The 22,554-nt window shown below is 37.1% G+C and overlaps 1 protein-coding gene across 6 annotated transcripts in view; it reads right to left on the reverse strand.

Moving 5' to 3' along the window:
* The window catches only part of LOC124983792 (probable ATP-dependent RNA helicase DDX60), a 102,507-nt gene that overhangs the window by 28,350 nt on the left and 51,603 nt on the right, over positions 1–22,554 (reverse strand). For all 6 annotated transcript variants that reach the window (XR_007108498.1, XM_047551365.1, XM_047551366.1 and 3 more), the window contains 8 exons: positions 21,747–21,851; positions 21,090–21,218; positions 19,972–20,096; positions 16,190–16,348; positions 8,942–9,089; positions 7,601–7,753; positions 4,910–5,014; positions 2,828–3,028 (listed from right to left, as the gene is read on the reverse strand). Coding sequence is in view for 5 of the 6 variants with exons in the window: in XM_047551365.1 (XP_047407321.1) it covers positions 2,828–3,028; positions 4,910–5,014; positions 7,601–7,753; positions 8,942–9,089; positions 16,190–16,348; positions 19,972–20,096; positions 21,090–21,218; positions 21,747–21,851 (1,125 nt within the window). In the remaining variant the exon portion in view is untranslated. The remainder of the gene's footprint in view (positions 1–2,827; positions 3,029–4,909; positions 5,015–7,600; positions 7,754–8,941; positions 9,090–16,189; positions 16,349–19,971; positions 20,097–21,089; positions 21,219–21,746; positions 21,852–22,554) is intronic.

Below are 22,554 nucleotides of genomic sequence, written 5' to 3' on the forward strand. Positions count from 1 at the left end.
GCCAAAGTTAATCAGAAGGGACAAAGAAGGATATTTCATACTGCTTAAGAGAATTATGCATCAACAAGACATAAAAAAATGTAAATATTTATGCCCCAAATAATGGAGCATCTACATACATCAAGCAAACCCTTCTCAATTTCAAGAATCAAATAGACCACAACAGAGTAATACTAGGTGACTAGTGTACCATGATCAAGTTGTGTTCATCCCAAGGATGTAAGGTTAGTTCAACATATGGAAATCAACAAACATAATCCACCATATCAGTAGACTTAAACACAAGAATCACATGATTATCTCAATGAATGCAGAAAAAGCATTTGACAAAATACAGCATCCATTCACATTCAAAACACTAGAAAAACCAGGAATAGTAGGAACATAATTCAACATTGCAAAAACTACATATGTTAAACGCATGACCCACATCATTCTAAATGGAGAAAAACTGAGAGCACTCCCTCTAACAACTGAAACAAGACAAGGATGCCCTTTTCACCACTTCCATTCAACACAGTCCTTGAAACTCTAGCCACCAGCAATTAGATAAAAGAAATCAAAGGGATATGAATAGGAAAAGAAGAGCTCAAACTATCCATATTCATTGGTGACATGATTAAATATTTAGAAGATCCAAAAAAAACTTCACCTGAAAACTTCTAGAACTCATAAATGAATTCAGAAAAATAGCAGGATATAAAATTAACACCTATAAAACAATTATGCTCCTATACATCAGTGATGAATCGACAGAAAAGGAAATTAGGAAAACTATCCCATTCCCAGTCTCAGAAAATAAAATAAAATAAAATTTAGGGAATCAATCTAACATAAGAGGATGAAAGACAATGAAAACTACAGAACAAAAAGAAAGAAATTGAAGACCTTAGAAGATGGAAAGATATCTCATGTTCTTGGATAGACAGAATTAATATTGTCAAAATGGCAATTCTACCAAAAGCACTCTACAGATTTAATGTAATTCCTGTGAAAATTCCAATGATGTTCTTCATAGAAATAGAAAAAACAGTCATGAAATTCATTTGGAGAAATAAGAGACCCAGAATAGCCAAAGCAATCCTTAGTGAGAAAACTGAAGCAGGATAATAATAATGATTAATATAATGATCACAAAGGACTCTAGAGTTGCAAGTTTGTCCTGAGTTAATTTGAGCCTGATCTCATAGACCTGCAAATCTTCCTAACTTCCTACACTGATAAAATCAATCTGTTTTTCACTGACATGATTATGAGTTCCTGTCTACATGGTTTTTCAGAGACTGGCTGAAATGAAATACTACTTGCTTTTTGTGTAATACTGTTTACAAAAAAAGTAGTGCTTTACTGTCTTAGCTGATCCCTGCCCTATGTATGCCTTGTCCAGTCACCTGCCATCTGCCACTGTGGAACTCTGAACTGCTCTGATGTTGAATACCTTTAACTCTCCATGCCCCACCTCATAGAGAACAAGGAACTCTGTTTTATTTCCCCCAACTTTTTCCTCTTTAAGCAAGAAGCATCTTAGAGATGTCTTTGCCTATTTTTCCATAGAAATGGAATGTATAAATTAATAGTAGGGAAATGTGTCCACTTTATGCCTGCTCTGCAGAATGTATGCCTGCTCTGTAGAATTGGCCAACCCATCAGAAGAGTCCTAGAATTCTCACCTCAGCAAACCGTATCTGATTTATCTGAGCACACAAATTAACATCCAAAACAGAAACAAAAAGGAAGAATGGGTCGCGGTGTGGTTTGAATATGATTCATCCCCAAACTCATACTCGTTACCCATTGTAAGGTACTAAAAAACTAGAAACTTGATCTGACTATGGTATTTAGAGGTGGGCCCCTTGGGAAATGATTAGGAATAAAGTCATGGGGTTGGACTTCCCATGATAGAATCTGGTGGCTTTATAAGAAGAGGAAAAGAGACCAGAGAGACACACACATGCTTCCTGTCTCTTGTCATGTGATGTCCTGTGCCACCTTGGGACTCTGACAGAAAGAAGGCCCGTCAGCAGATGCCACCCTGGGATATCGTGAGACAAAATAAACCTCTTTTCTCTGTAACTCACCCAGACTTAGGCATTATGTTATTGGCAAAAACAAAACTAAACAAAAAACAAAAATCTGATACAGATCCTTTCAACAATGCATCTTCATTTTTGAAAATAAAATTACTTAATTATTAATCTTAAGCCTTCCATTGTGTGATTGGAGACAAAATATTTATCTCAGCATAAAATATCAGGTAAAGTTTATAACCATATTCTGAAGTTCAATTATATTCATCAGCATTCAAAAAAAATACATATCCATGCCTTAGAAAACCGATTGAAAAAATACCAAAATGCTAATGTTATTGCCTTTGAGGAGCAGAACTAGGAATGGATACTTTTTTCCTTCTTTCAACTTTCTATATTTCCTAAATATTCTTTAATGAACTTGGATCCCTTTTTATGAAAAAATCAATGTTATTACAAAATCATGAAAACATACCTTTTGGTTTCTTAATGATAGAAACAGGAATCTAACCCAGATCATTTCCTATTCCTGGCCAGCACCCTTATCTGCCATCTGATGATATCTATCACACGTGGAAACTGGAATCCTATTTGAGTGATTCACAAGACCCATCCAGCCACAAATTTTATGTCGCATAGTGGGAACAAACAAGACTAATCACTATGCTCCTCAACTTCCCCCAATCCTCTCAGGAGACATTAGGAAGCACTTATAGGCTGATGAGAGTGAGGGATCTTGCAGATCTGACTAGTCAGGCCCATGAAAAAGGCTGAGCCCCAAGCAGTGCCCAGCGTGGTACCTTTGCCTGGCCATCCTCTGGGTCATCCCCCTTGGAAGCCAGCAGCAAGAGTCGCAGAATTAGGCTTATGCTGAGAGGGAACTGTCCTCTCAACTCAGGAACTTCGGATTTCATGAGTTTTCCTATTTTGGGGAATGGAATATTAAAAAAATACACATCTCCAAGCAGATCCTGACCTCGTCTTCCAGCACGACCAGACATCTGGAAACAGAAAAGAATCACAATGTGAAATTCCCTAAGTGCTTTTCCTATCTTCAATAAGAATTGAATCTTTGACATTGTTTTCAGGCTTGTAAAGTGTGCCTATATCCAAACATTATTTAACTGAAATGGATGTGTAACTGTGTAGGCCTTAAGAAGTTTATGACATCTGAAACAGGTGGAAGATGAGACATTTGCCATTCTTATGTACTTATTTCATGCCATTAATGTATCAGGGATTTGTAAAAATGATCTCCAGAAGAAAAACAGCCACACTGATGAAAGACTAGACACTGATTTGAAGTTCACTAAAAACCGACCTCTGTGATACAGATTTTCTCTCCCTTCTCATCTTGTCTAATTTCATCTTACCTCTCTTTCTCTCATCCCTTTCTCTCCTGCTCTCTCTCACATACAAATATGTTAAGCTACAAGTTATAAAATAAAAGTTGTGCACAAGTCAAGGAACTACATGAGTGAAATAAAATTCAGAAATGTTATTTGCAAAAGCAAGTTAAGAACAAACTACAGAGGCTATATTAATTCTCATTAATTAAGAGTATAGAGAATGCTAAGTCCTTTTTTTTTTCTCATGCAGAACTGACAACAATATATGAGATAGATATAATCACTATCCCCCTTGTACAATGTAGAAACTTGAGTATGGGAAATGTAAAAAACTGACCCAGCTGGGGGCGGGTGGTACACACCTGTAATCCCAGGGGCTCAGGAGACTGAGGCAAGACTGCATGTTCAAAGTCAGACTCACCAATTTAGTGAGGCCCTCAGCAACTTAGCAAGACGCTGTCTCAAAATAAAAAAATAAAATAAAAAGTTTGGGAGTGTGGCTCATTGGTTAAGTGTTCCTGGGTTCAATCCGCAGTACAACAAAAAAAAAAGAAAGAAAGAAAAGAAACTGACCCATAGTGAAACAACCAGAAAGTAGGAGATCTAGAATTTAATCCCTGGCATTTCAATCCCCAAACCCATCATTCCAAATATCTCAACGCCCTGTCTCCAGAGATCCCCGAAGATGAGACAAGAGGAGAGTTTATGTAGAAGCAAAGAGAGACAGGGGATGGTAAGTTGGTGAGAAATTACAAGCATATTATATTAGGTAGGAAGAAGACCTATAAGGAGATTAAGAAGTACTTAGAATCAAAGGGAAGGAGGTGGTTTGATAAAAACTTGAATGTTGGGTGACATCTAAATTTGATGTAGCCAGTAAGAAATTTTAGTCAAGTATCCCTGAGCAAGAAAACTATATGAAGAAAAACTATACTGTCTTCAGGACACAGTAGAATAAGGAGAATGGAAAATCAAGAAAATTGGTCTAATAATACAAGGCCAAGATCATATGATGAAAGATGGTGGATTCAGAGACTATGTGGCAAAAATCCAAAACAAAGGAGAGTGATGGAGTGGTCTTGGTTAATAGGCCATGTGCCAGGAGCAAGGAATAGAAAAGCATTGATGATAATGTCAGGGTTCAAACTCTTGTGCACAGGAAATGAACAGTGAAATGTTTATCAAGCATCTTTGATGTGTATCTTTTTTGCAAATCACTTTATTCATTTTTTGTAAATGCATAGGATAGCAATCATCACCCATATTCTGAAGATAGGAAAAGAAAATCAAGCAGTTTATATGTCCTATCCAAGGTCATCCACCTGATCAGCAGTGGTCCCATAATCCCAAACTCACGTGCTCTCCATGATACAATGGCTAAAAATGGTAACCAGGCAGGAATGAATGCCAAGTATGCTGGATTTTGAACTGCAACATATTGGTAAACCTATGGTTCATGGTGTAATTTGGTTTGGTTTTACTCTTCTATGGCCGTATTTTAGCAAAATGTTAAGAAGTTTATGTATAAAGTACCTGTCTGTAATTTAAGGCATCCAGATAGACTGAGTTTTGTGCAAAAACCACAGATTTACAAGGCATGTTGATTCCTAAAGCAAGTGTTCCAGTAGCTGTTACCACCTACAAAGAGGATAAAAACAATCAGCTCCTGAATTAGTGTTTGAATAGGATGAAACTATTTACTTCCATAAAGCTCCTGAAAAAGTTTCCAGTATCTCTTTCAGTTGGAGACGCTAGACACATTGGCATCTTTCTACTTCACAAACACAAAAAGCACATTCTCAAATCAAGATCATTAGTTTGCACAGAATATATTTCCCCAAAATACTCATTTGTATAGGTCCTTTAGTTGTCTGCTCAAATGGACCACAGCATTAAAAATAATCATTCTTTACTATCATGATCTACCTCTCTGTCCGCATTATTTATTGTCCTATTGGCTACTAACATTTACCTCAATAACATGACTAGTCTGTTTACTTGTCTTATACCAGAACCTAAGTATCATTCACCAATGTATCCCCAGTACCAAGAAAGGTGTCTGGTATATGACAGATGTTACTGTAAATATTTTAAATAAATTATTAGAAAGAAAATTTCCCTATGATAAGGCAATGATACTTTCAAAAACCCAATTCTGCTGCAATTAGTTTTGTCTATTAAAATTCATTGAGATTATATTACAGAGAAAACATCACAGTAATGTAAGAACAAAAGAAGTTTTCTTTTTTTTTTTTTCTTCCCCTAAATTTCCTTAATAACTGACAGGAAAAGCTCTAAAGTTTACTTAGGTAATCCAACTTGTTCATTTTTTTAAATCTAATGCTTTATTTTGATCACCATACATGCCCTGGTTAGTATTAAGTTCATGGAGTAACTTTCTCTAATTATTCTGTAATTAAGTCCTATATACTCAGCAAAATGTGCCAAGTTATTTATAATTTTTTTTTTTAGTTCTTTAAAAAGAATGAAAATGCAGAGAAAGTATTAAGTTAGTATTAAGTTAGTATTAAGTTCATGGAGTAACTTTCTCTAATTATTCTGTAATTAAGTCCTGGTTAGTATTAAGTTCATGGAGTAACTTTCTCTAATTATTCTATAATTAAGTCCTGGTTAGTATTAAGTTCAGGGAGTAACTTTCTCTAATTATTCTGTAATTAAGTCCTATATACCCAGCAAAATGTGCCATGTTATTTATAATTTTTTTTAGTTCTTTAAAAAAAATGAAAATGCAGAGAAAGTAAAACACTGAATTTAGAAAATAACTACAGTAAATGCCTTTTTAAAAATGTGTTATCTGTAACAAACCTATCACTATTTCCATCGGTCCTTTCCTAGAGAGATATAATTACTCATGTATCAAGCTATTAGTAATGTGGCAACTACAATTAATCAGATACTATTTTGGACACAGGATGTGCTGATCAAAACAGTGTGTCTCTTTTCCCTCAATTTACAAAACAGAAAATTTTTTCTCTGGTTGTGAACCTTTAACACAAATAAATAAATAAATAGTTATTAGTTAAGAGAAAGGCTAAGGAAAGCTACTAATGATATATTGTTTTTTTTTTCCAGATATCACAATTACCCTTTACTATAATGTAAGATTCTCTACATTTAAATTTATTATGATTAAAAGAAACTAGCCTAGCAGGATCCATATCAATTTTCCCTCCCCCCCATCTCTCTCTCTCTCTCTCTCTCTCTCTCTCTCTCTCTCTCACACACACACACACACACACACACACACACAAACACACACACACACACACACAGGAATGCAGTCTATGTCACACAAAATTAAAAACAGGTAATTTTTAAGGTAGGGTCTATTTTTAAACATTATTCAAGATTCAGATTCAATTGTATAAATCTTTTTGTGAATTTATTCAGACTCTCCTCATGTACCCATGGGACATGCTACACAAAACGTAAAGGGTTTGGCTTAAAAGTTATTTTATCAACTCCTCCTCTTGTCCATATTCAGTGGTAGGAGAGAGAACACTGAGTGACATATCAAAAAACTGCTGAGATAAGCAGCCAGCCCTGAGGAAGCAAGAGACTCTTGACCTTATTTCAGCTAATGTATTAGAAAAAGATCTGACCAGGGGCTGGGGTTGTGGTTCAGTGGTAGAGCACTTGCCTAGCACGGGTGAAGCACTGGGTTCAATTCTCAGCACCCTATATTTATAAATTATAAATAAACAAAATAAAGGTATTGTGTCCATCTACAAATAAAAAAAGGTATTGTGTCCATCTACAACTAAAAAAGAAATTAAAAAAAAAAGAAAAAGATCTGACCAAAACTCTGCTATAAATGTCCTCCTAACCCATGAAAGAATGCCTGTGGACAAAATCATAAAAACAGTTGACAAAATTCCCTAGATCTTACAGACAAAAAAGCATTGGGTTATGCCAATATCAACATAGGCATACTTCATAGCAAAAATATTCAGAAAAGTATCAGTTTAGGAAATATTTTTACTCTCATGAAAAGGTATAAACTGAATGGTACACTTCAAGTCCCCTCCCCCTTTAAAGTGAGATGAGGATACACAGTCACATCATAGGTTGTAACAAAAGACAATGACAAAAAGACATAATCATATGAGAAAAAAGACAAACAATAGCTGTATTTTACATTTCATGAACATTCAGCTACACATAGTCATAATCTCAATTTTTAGAATGAAAACATTTACCTACCCTAATAAATCCTTTCCTGAAGAGAATTTCAACCAATTGTTTTTCTTTGTTAGTCATGGCTCTGTGGTGATATCCAATGCCCCTTTCTGCCAAAGCTTTCAGTTCTGGTCCTTTTCTTTCATATCTTACTCGATGAAACACCATTTGCAATGACTAAAAGAGGCAAAGGATTTAGAGATTTGGATAATTTTTCACCTTATTTTAATTTAAATCATATTTTAAAAGTTTAAATGAAAATAAGAAGCATACAATGTAATAATTTGACTTCATGAGGCAACTATTAGCAATCAACTCCACAAGACTAGAAAGAAAATTCTATGACAGCAACAATAACTGCAAGAAAAATCTTCCTGATTCTTTAGAGAGATGCTCTCCAATAGCCTCACCCGACTTGTGGAGAGAAAAGTTCCAACAAAACAGCACAGGAGGTGTGGGTACAGGACCTACCCTGGCCTGCAGTGGGTCAGGTGTCAGTGCGGGAACCTTTGGACTTCTCCCCAGGGACACAGTCTTCTCTAGGAAAACACAGCAGAGTCTCTATCCTAGAAGGTTAGGGAACCCTTGCTTCTCACTGCAAATCAGTCATGAATGGCCTTAAGAAGATCCATGTCCTAAGGAAAAACTCTAGCGGGACCCAGAGTTCTAGGTACAAAGATAAACACTACTTTTGGTTGGAGGTGGAACTTCAGAGTCCAAAAGTGGAAGTCTGGCTGCTGGTTATTTTAATTATGCAGTTATCTGTGCAGTGGAATGCCCAGGATCCATTCAAATATGATGTGAATACATGGTTATAAAAAGGGAAGAAGCCATGAAGTTTACAAAAGAAGGTATACAATAGAATGAATGTGTGTGTGTGTGTGTGTGTGTGTGTGTGTGTGTATGTGTTTGTCTGTGTGTGTGTGTGTGTGTGCTTTAATGCCTTTTTGGCAGAACATGTTAGGTATAATTTAAAAAGCCTCTAATTTTGAGAAATTCTGTAAAGACCACTGGAAGGGTACTAGGCCATGTAGTTACCCACATTTTCAAATGAGGCATATGACGCCGAAGTCTAGAATTCAGTTGTGAAAACAATATGATCGAAAGAAACAGTGAAAGGATGGACGCTCTCGGGGTGAACAGTTCTTAAGACATGATCTCCAAATCCTACAGCAGTCCAAATCCTACAGCGGTCCTTTTCAGATAGGAACGCAGAGCAGAGGCCTCGAGAGTTACATGTAGCCAGAAGTTCTCTTCTGGTAGGAATTACATCTAGTTATCATCCTAAACTCTGCCAAGAACTAAGAAGCTCCAGCTGAGGGGTGACATGCTCTCTAGGAGAAACGTCCCTTGCTAAGCGCTGACCTCGGCGTCCATCGCTTTTTGATCAGCATACGTGCAATCCTGAGGCATTTCCAGGTTCTTCTCCAGGCTCTTCAGTAGATGATCATGTTCAGCTTCATGTATGAAGGTTTTATCTAAGTTTCTGGGCTTTTTATGGCTTTTTTCGTCTCTGTTTATAAAAAAAAAAAAAAAAAATTGTTAAGAAAGGAACATTCATGTTCAGCCACCCCTGGAAGCCCAAGACTTGCCAAATCGCTGCCACACACATCTGTATGATCATGACTCAGTCTCCCTCTCATGCACCTCTGGAGCTTAGGTCCCTAGCGAGAGAGCTCCAGGTGTATGTGTTTTCCTGTGATGTGATGCTGTGGTCTCACAATCCAGTCCTCTAGCGTGACCTTGCTTTCCCGTGCTAAAAGACGACTTTCTCCCTTCTCCACCTTCATGACACTCAGCCCAGAGGTAAGGCAGGCCTTCTCCTTGCCAATTCCAGGTCAATCTCCTCCGTCCTGGAGCAGCAGCCATGACTGCCCTGAGTTTGGTTGCTGAAAGTACCCAACTGCACCATTCCAGCCTCCATTGAGGGTAAGGATGTGGCCCACAGATATGAGTTCTAAAAATCAGCCCCCTTGATGCAGGCGGGGCAGTTCTGTGGCACTCCCCAGCTCCCGGAAGACCTAGACTCAGGCTGTTTTCTAGCAGAACAGACAGACATCCTCTGCTTCTCCTCTTCCCCTTCCCTTTCCTGCTTGCCTCACTTTCTACCTTACAGTTTCCTCATGAGCACACTCCATCAATTAATCACTATACAGATACCCCATCTCAGCATGTGCTACTAAGGGCATCTGACCTAAGACACCCCTCCACAAACCCTTAGACTCTAGGGTTATCACACTGTATTCTCCAGTACCACTCAATGTAATAACCTTTTTTTTTTTTTGGTAGCAAGGATTGAATCCAAGGGCACTTAGTCATTGAGTCACTCCCACCCCTTTTTATTTTTTTATTTTGAGACATGGTCTGGCTAAGTTGTTTAGAGCCTCACTAAGCCACTGAGGCTGGCTTTGAACTGGCAATCCTTCTACCTCAGCCTCTACCTCCTGAGCCTGGGGAATTCGCTCTCTAGAGAGAGAGAAATAAAAATAGATCTATTCAGCTATTTTCAATACTTAGCCAAAGTGAAAATTCAGTGGAAAGAAGGCAACTCCCACAGTCCTTGAAATGTAAATAGAGACCTGGTTGCTTTGAATAGTGCAGAGGATCAGGCAGGTCTGCCTGCATTTCTGTGACTGTATGAGAACTAACTTGGCTGAGGTAGGTGCAAAATTTAGAATCCTGGGAAGAAAACATCCTAATCGGGAATTCAGAGAATATTTTAAACTTATAAGTGGAAATTCCTCAGCGAGTTTCCTAGTTTAAGTATGTGTGTACATGCCATGGCTTCCAGCCCTCCAGAAACAGTGGTTTCTGCTCCCTGCGAGGAAGGATGGAAGCCTATCAAACATGGCTGCTCCCTGCTCAGGCAGAGCCCCTCAGGATCAAGCCTCTTGATGAGAGGAGACATAGCACAGGGATTGGAAGCACAATGGCAGGTTATGGGAATTTAGTTTGGACTGTAATAGAAACTCGCTTTTATTTGGACCAAGATGTCGATTTGTGTTTTTTGGAAGATTTGACCACGAGTCTTAGAAATGCTGTTAAGAGATTTGGATCTAAGAATCAGAAATGCTCGTCCTCCAGGACCTCTTTGTCTTTTGGGGAATTATTGGTTGATAAAAAAAGAAAAAGATTCAGAAACTAGCCCCACGCCTGTTTCTGCAGACAGAGTGTCACCTGATAGTGGGGGCAAAGTTTCTATTCAGAGGACTGGAAGGCATCCAGATGTAGAGGAAGATAAGCTAACACGGGACTTCTGTAATTCACATTTGAAAGGTCCTACTCTAGTGCCTTGCCCTACCTCTGGAGAAGTCAGGAGACAAGAACTCTGACCCCTGTTAATACAGCAGAGAAGGAATTAGCAAAATTCAGGTTATACCCTATTTTTGAGCAAAATGATTCTAAAGGAACAAAAAGAACCCATGTGTCTCTTCCTTTTACAACATTAAGGGAGTTAAAATCTGCATGCTGTACATATGGCGTGAACACACCATTTGTGTTAAGTCTCCTGCAATCTATATGTAGTGAGGCTTTGCCACCTAAGGATTGACTCCTACTAGCTAGCACCTGCCTTTTTGAAGGCGAATATTTAACATGGAAATGCAATTGGATAGAGCATTGTTCAGATCAGGCAGAAATTAATAAATTGAATGGAGTCCAAATTACCTTGGATATGCTTACCTGCTCAGGACAATTTACTGATTTGGGACAACTGACTTATGACTTAAAAACTTATGCTCAACTAAGAACATATGTACAAAGAGAATGGAGAGAATTACCTGCCCAGAGAGAAAACTCTAAATCCAGCCAAATTTGGCAGGGGTCAGAGGAAAATTTTTCTGACTTTGTAACAACTAACCCAGACAGGGTTGCTTCAAGGATTTGGAGATAACCCTCACCTGTTTGGAAAAATCCTACCTAAGGACTTAACAAAAGTCAGAGATAAAACACTTGTAATTGTTGTTTAATATGTAGCTGACATCCTTTATGTGCTACTACACAGGAGGAATATCAAAGCATTACAGAGGCTTCCTAGGGATAAGTGGGTACTGCAGGCCTTGGATTCCTGGATATAGAGAATTAGTTAAGCCTTTTTACATCCTTCAGAAAAACAAACAAACAAACAAACTCTACACCAAGAAGCCTAGTAGCTTCATTCTCAAAAGTAATAGAAAATAAGGTCTCATGATTTTCTTCGACATTCAAACCTGTCCTAAAAATAAGAAATGGTTAAAATGCCCTCAGCATCAAGTTTTTGCTGGAACCATTAATTTTTCTTTTAGTTCCTTAAGGTCTCTTACATTGAAATGTAAATGGAGAAGCCTGAAGGCTCCCTAGGAAACCACTCAGATCCAAGGGGAAAAAAAGAGAAAGAAAACATTTTCTGAAGTTGATAAAAGATGTTCTAATTGTGCTTTTTGATGGATTAATCTTTTGCCTTTTAGGGATGATTTTAAAGGTGAATAACAATCATCAGGACAAAAGCTAGCAACCTGAATTATTCTGAAGTTTTTCTTTTTATATCTTAAATTCTTTGACAAATTACATCAATGTTTAGTGCATGTTTGTTCATTGCTGTGGAGCTTCACTTACATGTTTGTTCATTGCGATGTAGCTTCACTCAAAATAAGTATAAAACTGCCCATTTCTTGACTGATCTATAAATGTGTGCACACAATGACTATATATAAATTATATGATTTCAAAATTTACTTACAGTTCAAGAAGCATGCTCACATTTTAAAATTAAAATAAAAATGGATCCATATAATTTTAATCCACGTGAATTAATGAGATTTAATACCTATTGGGTAAACAACTAAAAATAAAAAAGGCTTCTTTATACTTATTAACTCACATTTTTCCAGGTAAAAAGGCTTCTTAATTAATTTACATTTTTCCAAGTGGTCAAATAAATAGTGAAATTGCTAAATTCTATAATATTTAAGATCTATATCCCTTGTTTCTAATGTTTTTTTTTTAAAATAGGGAAGAAATTATTATTACTATTTACATTTATTTGATGTCTTGCCAATAGTACATATTATCTCTAAAGGTGATGGATATGTTTCTGGATTGACCTCAAAAAGTTGATGAAAGGGGCTGGGGAGATAGCTCAGTTGGTAGAGTGCTTGCCTTGCAAGCGAAGGCCCTGGGTTCAATCCCCAGCACCCAAAAAATAAAAAAGTTGATGAAAGATAGTTATTTACAAGCCACCAAGTTTAATCTAGATCTTTAATGCTATGAAAGATCTAAGAAACTAGGCAAATAGTTGAGTTGTTTACAAATATTTTCAGAATACAAAATAAGATTAAAAATACGATCATTCTGATTTTTGAAATTCCATGTAATTTGAACTATTCCAGATATTATTTTGCACTACTGGTATCCATGTAATTAAGACCAAATTAGTATCTAACAATGTAATACAAAGCTGCTCCCCCCCCCGTCCTTTAGGTTGCATCACAAACTAGCTTGTCAGTCTGAAAGCTGCTCTCCCCGCCCCTTACATTTCAGTCATTTCCTGCCTCCCAAGTTACATCCTAGCTTGTCAGTCTGTGAACATCCTAGCTAGCCATTGGTTCATCAGTCAGCTTGCAAGTATTCTTCTCTGCTATTGGTTCCTTCCAGCCTGGGAGATTCCAATATCTGGGAGAAGCTTCCACACCATCTCTCTCTTTTTCCTTCCTTCTAGCCCCGAGCGGAAGCTCTAGTAGTCTGCATAATAAAATCTCTTGCATGAGGTCTCATGTCTGGAGTGGCTTACTGGGTGCTATTGTTGGACCACGACTCAGACTGGGCATCCGTAACACCTGCTCCCCTGAATTTAAGGGTCGAAGCTGCCTTGGGATCCGAGTCACATTTTTCTTACAAACAAACTGATTGATATTACACTAGAGAGATGAATAATTCACATTTATATTCTAAGTTATTTCTTTGATGATCATTTGGTTCATATGTATTTTAATGTATTCTTTCAGGTTTCTATTCGTTCCCACATTCATTATATCTAGGGGCATGATTCCTTCTGTTAAGATGCTACAGCCCCTGAAAGTTAAGTATTAATAGAATGATTGAGATTAAATTAAATGCTTTTACAGCTACTATTTCAAATATCAGTGATGAACCTTTTGCTCTCAAGTTTAAACAAAGTCTTAAATGCCATAATGACTGTAAGTATGTATGTTGTTGCAACTAAATATTCTACTTCCCAATGGGACTAAGAGATAATTAAGGATCATCTAATGGACATTTGACATAGCAGTAATAATAGCCTGGATTTTGTAAAATTGCATGGCTACATCCAGGGTATTCAAAAGATAGAATTGATCTCATGAACTTTGCATTCCTGATTGATCAGATATTTCCTAAATTGAATGGTATTGAAATGATATGTTTGCTACTAATTCTTCTTGTGTCATGATAATAGGTTGCCATAACCTCAGAATCAAGAACTGGGACCTCGGAGCAGCTCTCCAAACCAAGATCCGGAACCTCATCATAATTGCCCGCCATTTGCATTTTAAAATATTAAAATGGGGGAGATGTGAGAAGCAGTTATTTAGTATAATCAGACTAGGTTGACCCATGGGATGCAGAGGCCTGGCTTCTAGGAACTTCCAGAAAGCATTTGGCACTAAGTAGAAGTGGTTCCCTGTCTCCTTCTGGAATTTTCCCCTAAGAGAATGACTCCCCTAACTCCACCCTATCCTGTCCATCACAGAAGAAGTTACTCCTGGTCCTTACCCCCTTCACCTGTATATTATAAATAAAGGAGAGTTGGGCGAGTTGTTGTAAGAGGCCAGAACTGGTATGGCCAGACCCATCATCCCCCTCTGTCATAAAAGGAGTATTGGCTCTTGTGTGTTCATTGAGTAGATAAATTTTGGGGGTAAAAGATAGAAAACCTGCCAACATCCTCCTCTGGCAGTTAACCCTTTCCTCCTCCACATGGGATGTGACAGAGAGGACCCCCCCCCACATTGAAGAATTGTGAACATCAAGATATGAAGTCCAAAAAGAAAACCTGTGCAGTCATCCAGGGAAGACATGATGAGCACGGAAACCAGGACTCGACTAAAGATGGAGAGGTGTCAGGGACCAAGAAGAAGTTCTCATTCTGAGAACGTTCTGACCTTTACAATAAGCAGCAGCGCACCTCCCCCCTCCTGGCTGATAATTCTGACAGTATGGCGCCTATGGTGCTGTCCCTGCTTCTCTTCCGGGACTTCACCTTCCCACCGGCGCGAACTTCACCTTCCCGCCAGCGCGAACTTGCACCCTATCAGGAGCCCAATAGAAGAACACAGCCAACCAGCCTGCACCTCGTCATACCCCTCATTCCCTCAGCATAAATACCCGTGAGAACAATAAAAATTTGCAGCTTGATCAGAATTCCTGTCTTGCTGTCACTTCCTGTGTCTCTTGTCCCTTTCATTCCTTCTCTCTTAGGTTCGCCGTCCTGCGTTGATGTCCCACGGGCCGGGACAGAGAGGACCACAGGGAGAGCATACACGTGCTGGCCCCAGAGTTGACAGAATTAGGCACTGAGATCAAGGAAGAGGAGACAATAGCAAAGCCCTTGAAATAACTGGCATCTTTCAAACCAGTCCCCAGCTGATTCTGTGAATCATACTGTGATGCTTTTTGTTCTGACCTGAGACCAAGTGCACAGGCAATGTTTATGTCTTCGGAGGACTGACTGAGAGGAAGAATTTACACATGTGCTGGTTCTGCAGGATGATTACCTCAGGTTCTGTAAGCTATCTAGACTGATGGGTTGTGTTCCTGCCTCTCCCAATCTTGGAGACTAATCTGTGCAACTAAGGAATATGAGATAATGTAACAGTGGTTCACTTGACCTTTTGAATATAGCTCTGAGGCTTATTTTTTTTTTTAATTTTTATTTTTACAGACTGCATTTTGATTCATTATACACAAATGAGGTACAACTTTTCATTTCTATGGTTGTGAACAATGTAGACTCACACCATTCATGTAATCATACATATACAATAGAGTAATACTGTCTGTCTCAGTCTACTATCCTATTTTTAGAAGGGACAAGTTTTCCTTTTCCTTTTCTTCCTCTCACCTTCCCTAGGGGACACAGAACAAGATTACCCTGAGCTATCTGTGTTCCACAGGAAGGAGATATCTGCCAGATGATCTAGGAAGTGAATATCCCCCAAATTAACAAATGAATGTTAACATACCTTCAGGGCACCCTGGGACTCCCGTCAGGGTCAGGGTACACCTGGAAGGTGGCCTTTGGATAACTCCTTTAAAATCCCCCTGTTCCTCCTGATAGGCAGAATCACAGCCTCTGGTACAGGAGTACCCTGTTTCTCCTTTGCTAGCAAAGCAATAAAACTTTTTTTCTTTTTCTTAAAACTGTATCCCAATTATTGAACTGTCATGGGGGACAAGGACCTAGTTTTCAGTTACAATAATGGTCACTTACCTTTACCCCATTCTCTCTCTCAAATTTGCAAGTAAGTCCAAACAATAACTAGAACTTCTTTGTAAAGCACATTCAGAGTGTATTTCCCACTGGGACACATGAGGTATGTCTAACTCTTTGATGACCAGTTCATTTAGTGAAATACTTACATTATCTTTTGTTTCTCCAAGGACTTTTTAACTTTTCGAAGTTTGCTAGCCATGATGTGGGCTTCCTTATCAGCTTTGGGGGGCCTTTTCATCTCCTGCTTTTCCTCCAGGAAATCCATCAAATTCTGAGCACTGTATTCTACATTTCCTATATTGAATCTGGAAACAGGAAGAATGCTTTCCTTGAAAATAATATCCTAATAAAATTCAAATCATATTTCCATCTATTGCTGCTATCCTAACACATACCTGTTGGGTTTTTAAAGTCCATCTTTATGAATTTTATCATGAATTACATACGAGATGGTGTGATCCACCAACTTACTGACTACTTTTATAGTAAACAGAAGTTCCCCCCATCTCCCATCACTTATGGGAATTTCAGACATTCCAGAGGAGAATATTTACATGCAGAAGAGAGACAGCTATTCCATCCTTCCCAACACTGTCTGACATTTGAAGGGGGATAAAAAGGTTTTGATCAATCCAAAGACTGGTTTTATTAGCAGGTTGGAAAGAATCATAGGTTCTCACTCCTAACCTTTTGCAACATGACTACTTCTTTCCAGAGATCAGATAAAACCCAGGTGTTGTGCCTTTACCATCCAGAAATGCAAGGTCTAGTCTTCATACCATTGGAAATGTCAATACCTAGGAATACTGGTCCAGACTTCTTGGCACCTTGAGGCTTAACCTATGGACTTAGTACAGGTTGTAACCATTTGATTCTGTCTTATCTGATCAATTAATTTGTCTGCAGATCAAATTCTCAGAGGGGAAAAGTAAAATATCTCTAGAGGATTAAAAGTAAACATTCCTTCTGTTTACATCATATGCATTTCCCAGCATCTGCAATCTAGGGCTTTCTATAAAGAGCCCTGATTAAAAAAAAAAAAAGAAGAAAAAATGCACGGAAGATTTTATTTTGCTACTAAAACTTGTTAGAAAATGCGGTGACTAGAAGTAGCCAATAGGCATTATCACCATTCTAACCAGAGCTTATTATAGCGAATAATAGGCTGGGTCTACATAATAAAGTATTAAAGTCTAAGTTGTGAGGCAAAGGTCCTTTCTAACAAAGTCTTTATAGAGCCAGCATTAAAAGGAAATGTGGTTATCTAATGAAAAGTAAATAAATTGGCACACTGGTGAAGTAAGGATTAAGAAAGTGACAGTCTATGCCATATAGCAAGACACTTAATACTTCAGACAACAAAATAATAATATTAAACACTTATATTATACTTACTATTGTCATATGCTATTTTAAGTGGCTTAAATGTATTATTTCAGGCACTATGTCTATCTCTATTATGCAAGTGCAAATGGAGATACGAAGTGATTAAGTGACATGCCCAAGAGTACACAGCTTGTCTGTGGGAGAGTCTGATCTCCAAACCTATGTTCTTAACTATAATGTGATGATGCTTCTCTTTTTACAATAACGTAAGTTACTGGTATTTCAGCACAGACTTAAAAAAAAAAAAAAAAAACTCTAGATCATTTAGAAATAATTTTTCCTTTAAAATCTCTCTGATTACCTATATAGGATGAATGTGACCTAGAGGTTGGACCTTAGCCAGTATTCAGTAGTAGTGTAATAATTGCTTTCTTTCTAACCCCAACCCTGTGCATTATAATTTTTATCATATCCTCTTGCAAATGAGAAATCTAAGGCTTACAATCATTATGTAGTTGTTCAGAAGTAATACAGCTAATAGGGGGACGAGGTGGCATACAAGCTTGGGCCAGGCTGTTAAGTGTATGTCCTTAAGCATACACTGATGTTGCCACCAAATAATGTGTTCCACACATTTCTTTTTTCACAGAGCCCAGGCTATAGAAAGTTGACAGCTACACTACTCTTTGAAAAGCTCTTAGAGGTAGAGTTTAAGTCCAAACAACTCCTCAGGTCTCTGACAATCTAGGACTACTTAGGACTAAATCACACTGCTTCAGACCAAGGATTTTCACCATTTAATTTATAGAGAACCCAGGATTCCATAGAAAGTTACCAGGATTTAACTCCTTGAGCAGAATTAAACCTTTGATGTTTTTGTGAAATATTTTCTTTCTTGAGTACTTTACACACATCCAGGCGTTCAAAGCATGCCACCCCCAAATGATACCATTCTAGCATATTAACTATTTTGAGTTAAAGGCACTTGAAAAATAGCAGGTAGAAGAACTTTTTCATAAAAGTAGGAGACTAAATGCCCATGTGAAAGATATTCTCCTCATCCTAAAAGGAAAATAACATTCTTATCATCAAGGATGAGAAGTTGAAGCCAAGGAAAATCTTATACAAACTTGGTTGAACTAAATCTTATCATCCTCATCACTTCTCCATGCAATTAACCACCCAGATCCAATCTCTTTTGCTCAGGTCACATTTTCACAACTTGCTACTCTTTGCCCATTTCGGTATTCAGTGTGCAGCTCTGTGTCTTTGGATCTTTGTTTATGAAAGATCCCATACCACATAAAATTTATTTTAAAATTAATTTGTAGGATTTTCTCCCATTGCTCTTTCTTACATCCATTTCATTCTCAAATTCAGCAAGAAGGCGACAGAGGTAAAGTGTTGCCTTCCCTGCATTATGTGTTTATGAAAACAAACATTCCATTTTTTTTCTATTTTGTAGAGGGGCTTTCATAAATATTCCAGAGATACAATGATTTTTGTGTCTCACTGACATCCACGGTGATGCCTGAAAATGAAAGAAGTGAGCTGTGTGAATTCTTCACAGTGCAGAATTTTATGTTTCTTGTCCCAATAATGAGGATAAAAGGAGTGATTTCATCACAATCCTTAAAATTTCCAAACAAAATCTTACATTCGCCTATCATCATTTTTTTTGAATATACATCGCCAACAATGATTTATTACTATTTACATGTGAACAAATCTCTCTAAACTTCAGTACCTGAGCAAGATTTTGTGACTTTGTTTATATAAAGATTCCATGGCTTAAGTGTAGTTTGAAAGTATCTAAAGTGAATCAAGTATTCTATGCTGAACCCAAACTGCATTATCAAGGTTAATCCAGGATATAGAGTATGATCCACCACATAAATTATACTTTGATGCCAGTTTATCAAAGCTGGACTAATTGAACTACTGTGTTTAATTTTAAGTTATATTATCTATAATATATAAAATTTAGCAAGATATCAATGCCTCTAGGTCATAGTTTTAATTACTATGAATTAAAAATAATAAAACACCCTGCCAATAAATAATCTAGCATATGGAAGACATTTTAATTTCATGTGAGACCCTGGTGAGCATGTACATTCAATTTGTTTTGCAAAAGACCTAGGTAAGTACTGAAAATTAAGAAGACCTAAAAATACCATGGGGCTGGGGTTGTGGCTCAGTGGTAGAGCACCTACCTGGCATGTGTGAGGCCCTGGGTTCGATCCTTAGTATCATATAAAAAATAAAATAAAGGTATCATGTCCACCCAAAACTAAAAAATATATTAAAAAAAGAAGATCTAAAAATATCAACAATAATAATAATAGAGTAATAAAAATAGTTTACAGAAAAAACTATCAGAGTAAAGAAAGAAGACAATTTGTGATAGCACACCTAAAATATTTTATAAGAATTGAACTAGTAAGGTGTATTTTTAAATGACATGTGCCTGTGAATAATAAATGGGCTCCAAAAACAGTAATAGATAGTATATTACAATATTGAAGTTTGTATAACTCTCCCCTCCTTAAAGGAATGATTCTAATATAAATCTGAATAAAAAAATAATTGAGTGACTTACAAAAAGAACAGAGCAGGCAACTTCCCCATTTCCTTTAGCTTCTCAACAAGAAGAGGAAACAGCTGTAGCATATTTCCTGAATAATGGCTCGAATGAGGACTCAGTTTCTTCAGTACCATTCTGGCCTGTGGAAGGAATAAAACACATTTGTGTTTAGTTCTACACAGCAAAGAATGGAGTTACTATTTCTGGCTAAAATATTTCCATAGTTGTCTGATCCTTTTCTGTGGTTCCTTAAAATAGTCCTAAGAAGCTATATTATGAAACTATGCCAAGAGTCTCCAAAGATCAGAAAACAAAAATTTGTCAGAAACATACACACACACACACACACACAATTTAATGTGTAGTTTTTAAGGCAGCACAATCTGTCAGAAAGAGGAAGATGACTCAGTAATGAATGCTGGTTCCACAATGGCAGGAGGCAATGGGGAGCCAGTTCCTCTGCCAACCATACTGGAAAATCACTTTCAAACACATTTTAAAAACTCTTTAGTAAAAAAATAACCAAAACAAAGTGTAAGCTAATTATATTATGTCTCTGCATGGGAGGAGATCAAATTACAGTGGGGAAAAAATATCACACTAACAATTCCAATATACATCACTCCTAAAGCAACTAGAAGCCTCCATTTGTGACAATGAACTACAAATATAAAACCGCCAACTTGTTTAAAATAAATATCTATAAAATATGATTCTGGGATAAATTTTTAACACAGCAATAGTTCCCATAATTTGAAATAAAAATCATAAAAGAAACTCCATGACTGAAAAAGAAAAAACAGTAAAATTCTCAGCTTGAGAGAGTCGGGTTTCTACTGTCAAGGTGTCAACACCAGCAGTTCTAAGGATACTGACTCCTATTTTGCCTGCAATAACACCCAACAGAATCAACAGCCTCTGGGTCATGTTGTCGGGAACACAGGATCAGGCAAAGACCAAACTCCTTTCTCTCTTTTTATTCTATCTCAGAATCACTAGACTTCCTGTTCAACATAAAATTCTAAAATGAACACTGAAAATTAAAAAACACAAAAATGGTATCAACTGAATACTATAACTCAAAAAATAATAAAGGCTAATGAGTGCTTTGCCAAAAACCCTGTGAAAATTACCTTTTCTTCATTGCCATCTTTAATCCAACTTGTTAATTCTGCCTTTAAGCTCTCTTCATATTTTCTAGCATCCAACTTTTTAATGACTAATTTATTCTTAAAATGAATGAAATTCTCTGGACACAGTTTCTGGAAAACAAATACCACAACATTAAATGAAATCAAGCCAGAAAATCTAAAGATGTTTTCAACTTATATCTCGTTGACAGCATCCCAAGCTCTTGGGGATAGGAGAGCTGAAGTTCTTTTTACCTCCCCTTCTAAAACATAAAACTATAAGGATGCAAGACCTCTTTAAAGGAAAGGATGCAGAACAACAAAATCAAAGGTGGAAACAGACAGAATTGGGACATAAGGAGGCAAGTGTTTTGAAAGAAAACAGCAGACCAAAAATCCAAGGATACTGGAGGAGACTAAAGCATTCCAGAAACTGAAAGAAGAAACATTTGCAGGATTTAAAATAGAACGCCACTTAGAAACCATTAAAACACAAAGTGTTAGGAAGAAGAATGTATGAGAAGGGGCCATTTTATTTTGGAAAGGGTCCAATAATAATTTTAAAAGATCAATACCAGTGACAAAGGGTGAGAGCTTGTCTTTCTAAACAGCAGTATTACCATCCTCTATAATGGCATTAATTCAATGAATACTGTTTACCTGGGCATTGGGCCAGTTTTCCCAGGTTTGAAGCATGGTGTCATAAAGTTGTATGCTTTCTCGAGGTGAAAAGGTGAGATCAGAAGGAAATCCACATCTTTCAATCTATGTTTAAAATAAAATTGAACTTTTTAATATCCTTTTCATTCTATCTTCTGACTTACTCTATGTTTCAAAACATTGAGAGGCATTAAACTAAAATGATCAATTGTTGAGTCATAGGTATTAAATGCTAATAAAATATTTTCCATGAGTGACCCTGAATTACTAAAATAGAAAAAAAAAAAAAGTTCACCAAAAACTTTTTATCTATTTCCCAAGACTTCAACTGGGTTGATTTTCTGGGGACTGTTTTTTATAGTTCAAATCAGAGTGCTGTGAAGTCAAAAGATTTGTGGACTTTGTTAATCACAAACTCTACCTGCAAATAAAATTGAAATTAATTTAGTTAAGAATATGAATATTCCCTTTTAAATGTCCTGAGCAAGGTTAAGAAGGGAAAATCTTTGCCTATGTTCCAAGATAGGAACTAGGTCAGGCTCAAGACAATAGATCTCAGACCACCTTCGAGACACTCCAAAACACTTCTTCCAGAGACCACTAACACGTCTGTTAACAGGTCTGCACAGAAGTCTATTGTATGTGCCGGCCACTCTGTTTTTCCACAAATATTTTAAATGGAAATAAAAAATTTCTGTCCTCAAAAAGTTTTACTGTGATGTGTTCTACTGATTTTGATGTTACTATTACAAATTAATCGCATGTGAAACTTTGATCCTGGAAACATTAAGAGGTATTTGCTGTAAAC

The sequence above is a fragment of the Sciurus carolinensis genome, chromosome 4 (assembly GCF_902686445.1).
Source record: "Sciurus carolinensis chromosome 4, mSciCar1.2, whole genome shotgun sequence".
In the NCBI taxonomy this organism is placed as follows: Eukaryota; Metazoa; Chordata; class Mammalia; order Rodentia; family Sciuridae; genus Sciurus; species Sciurus carolinensis.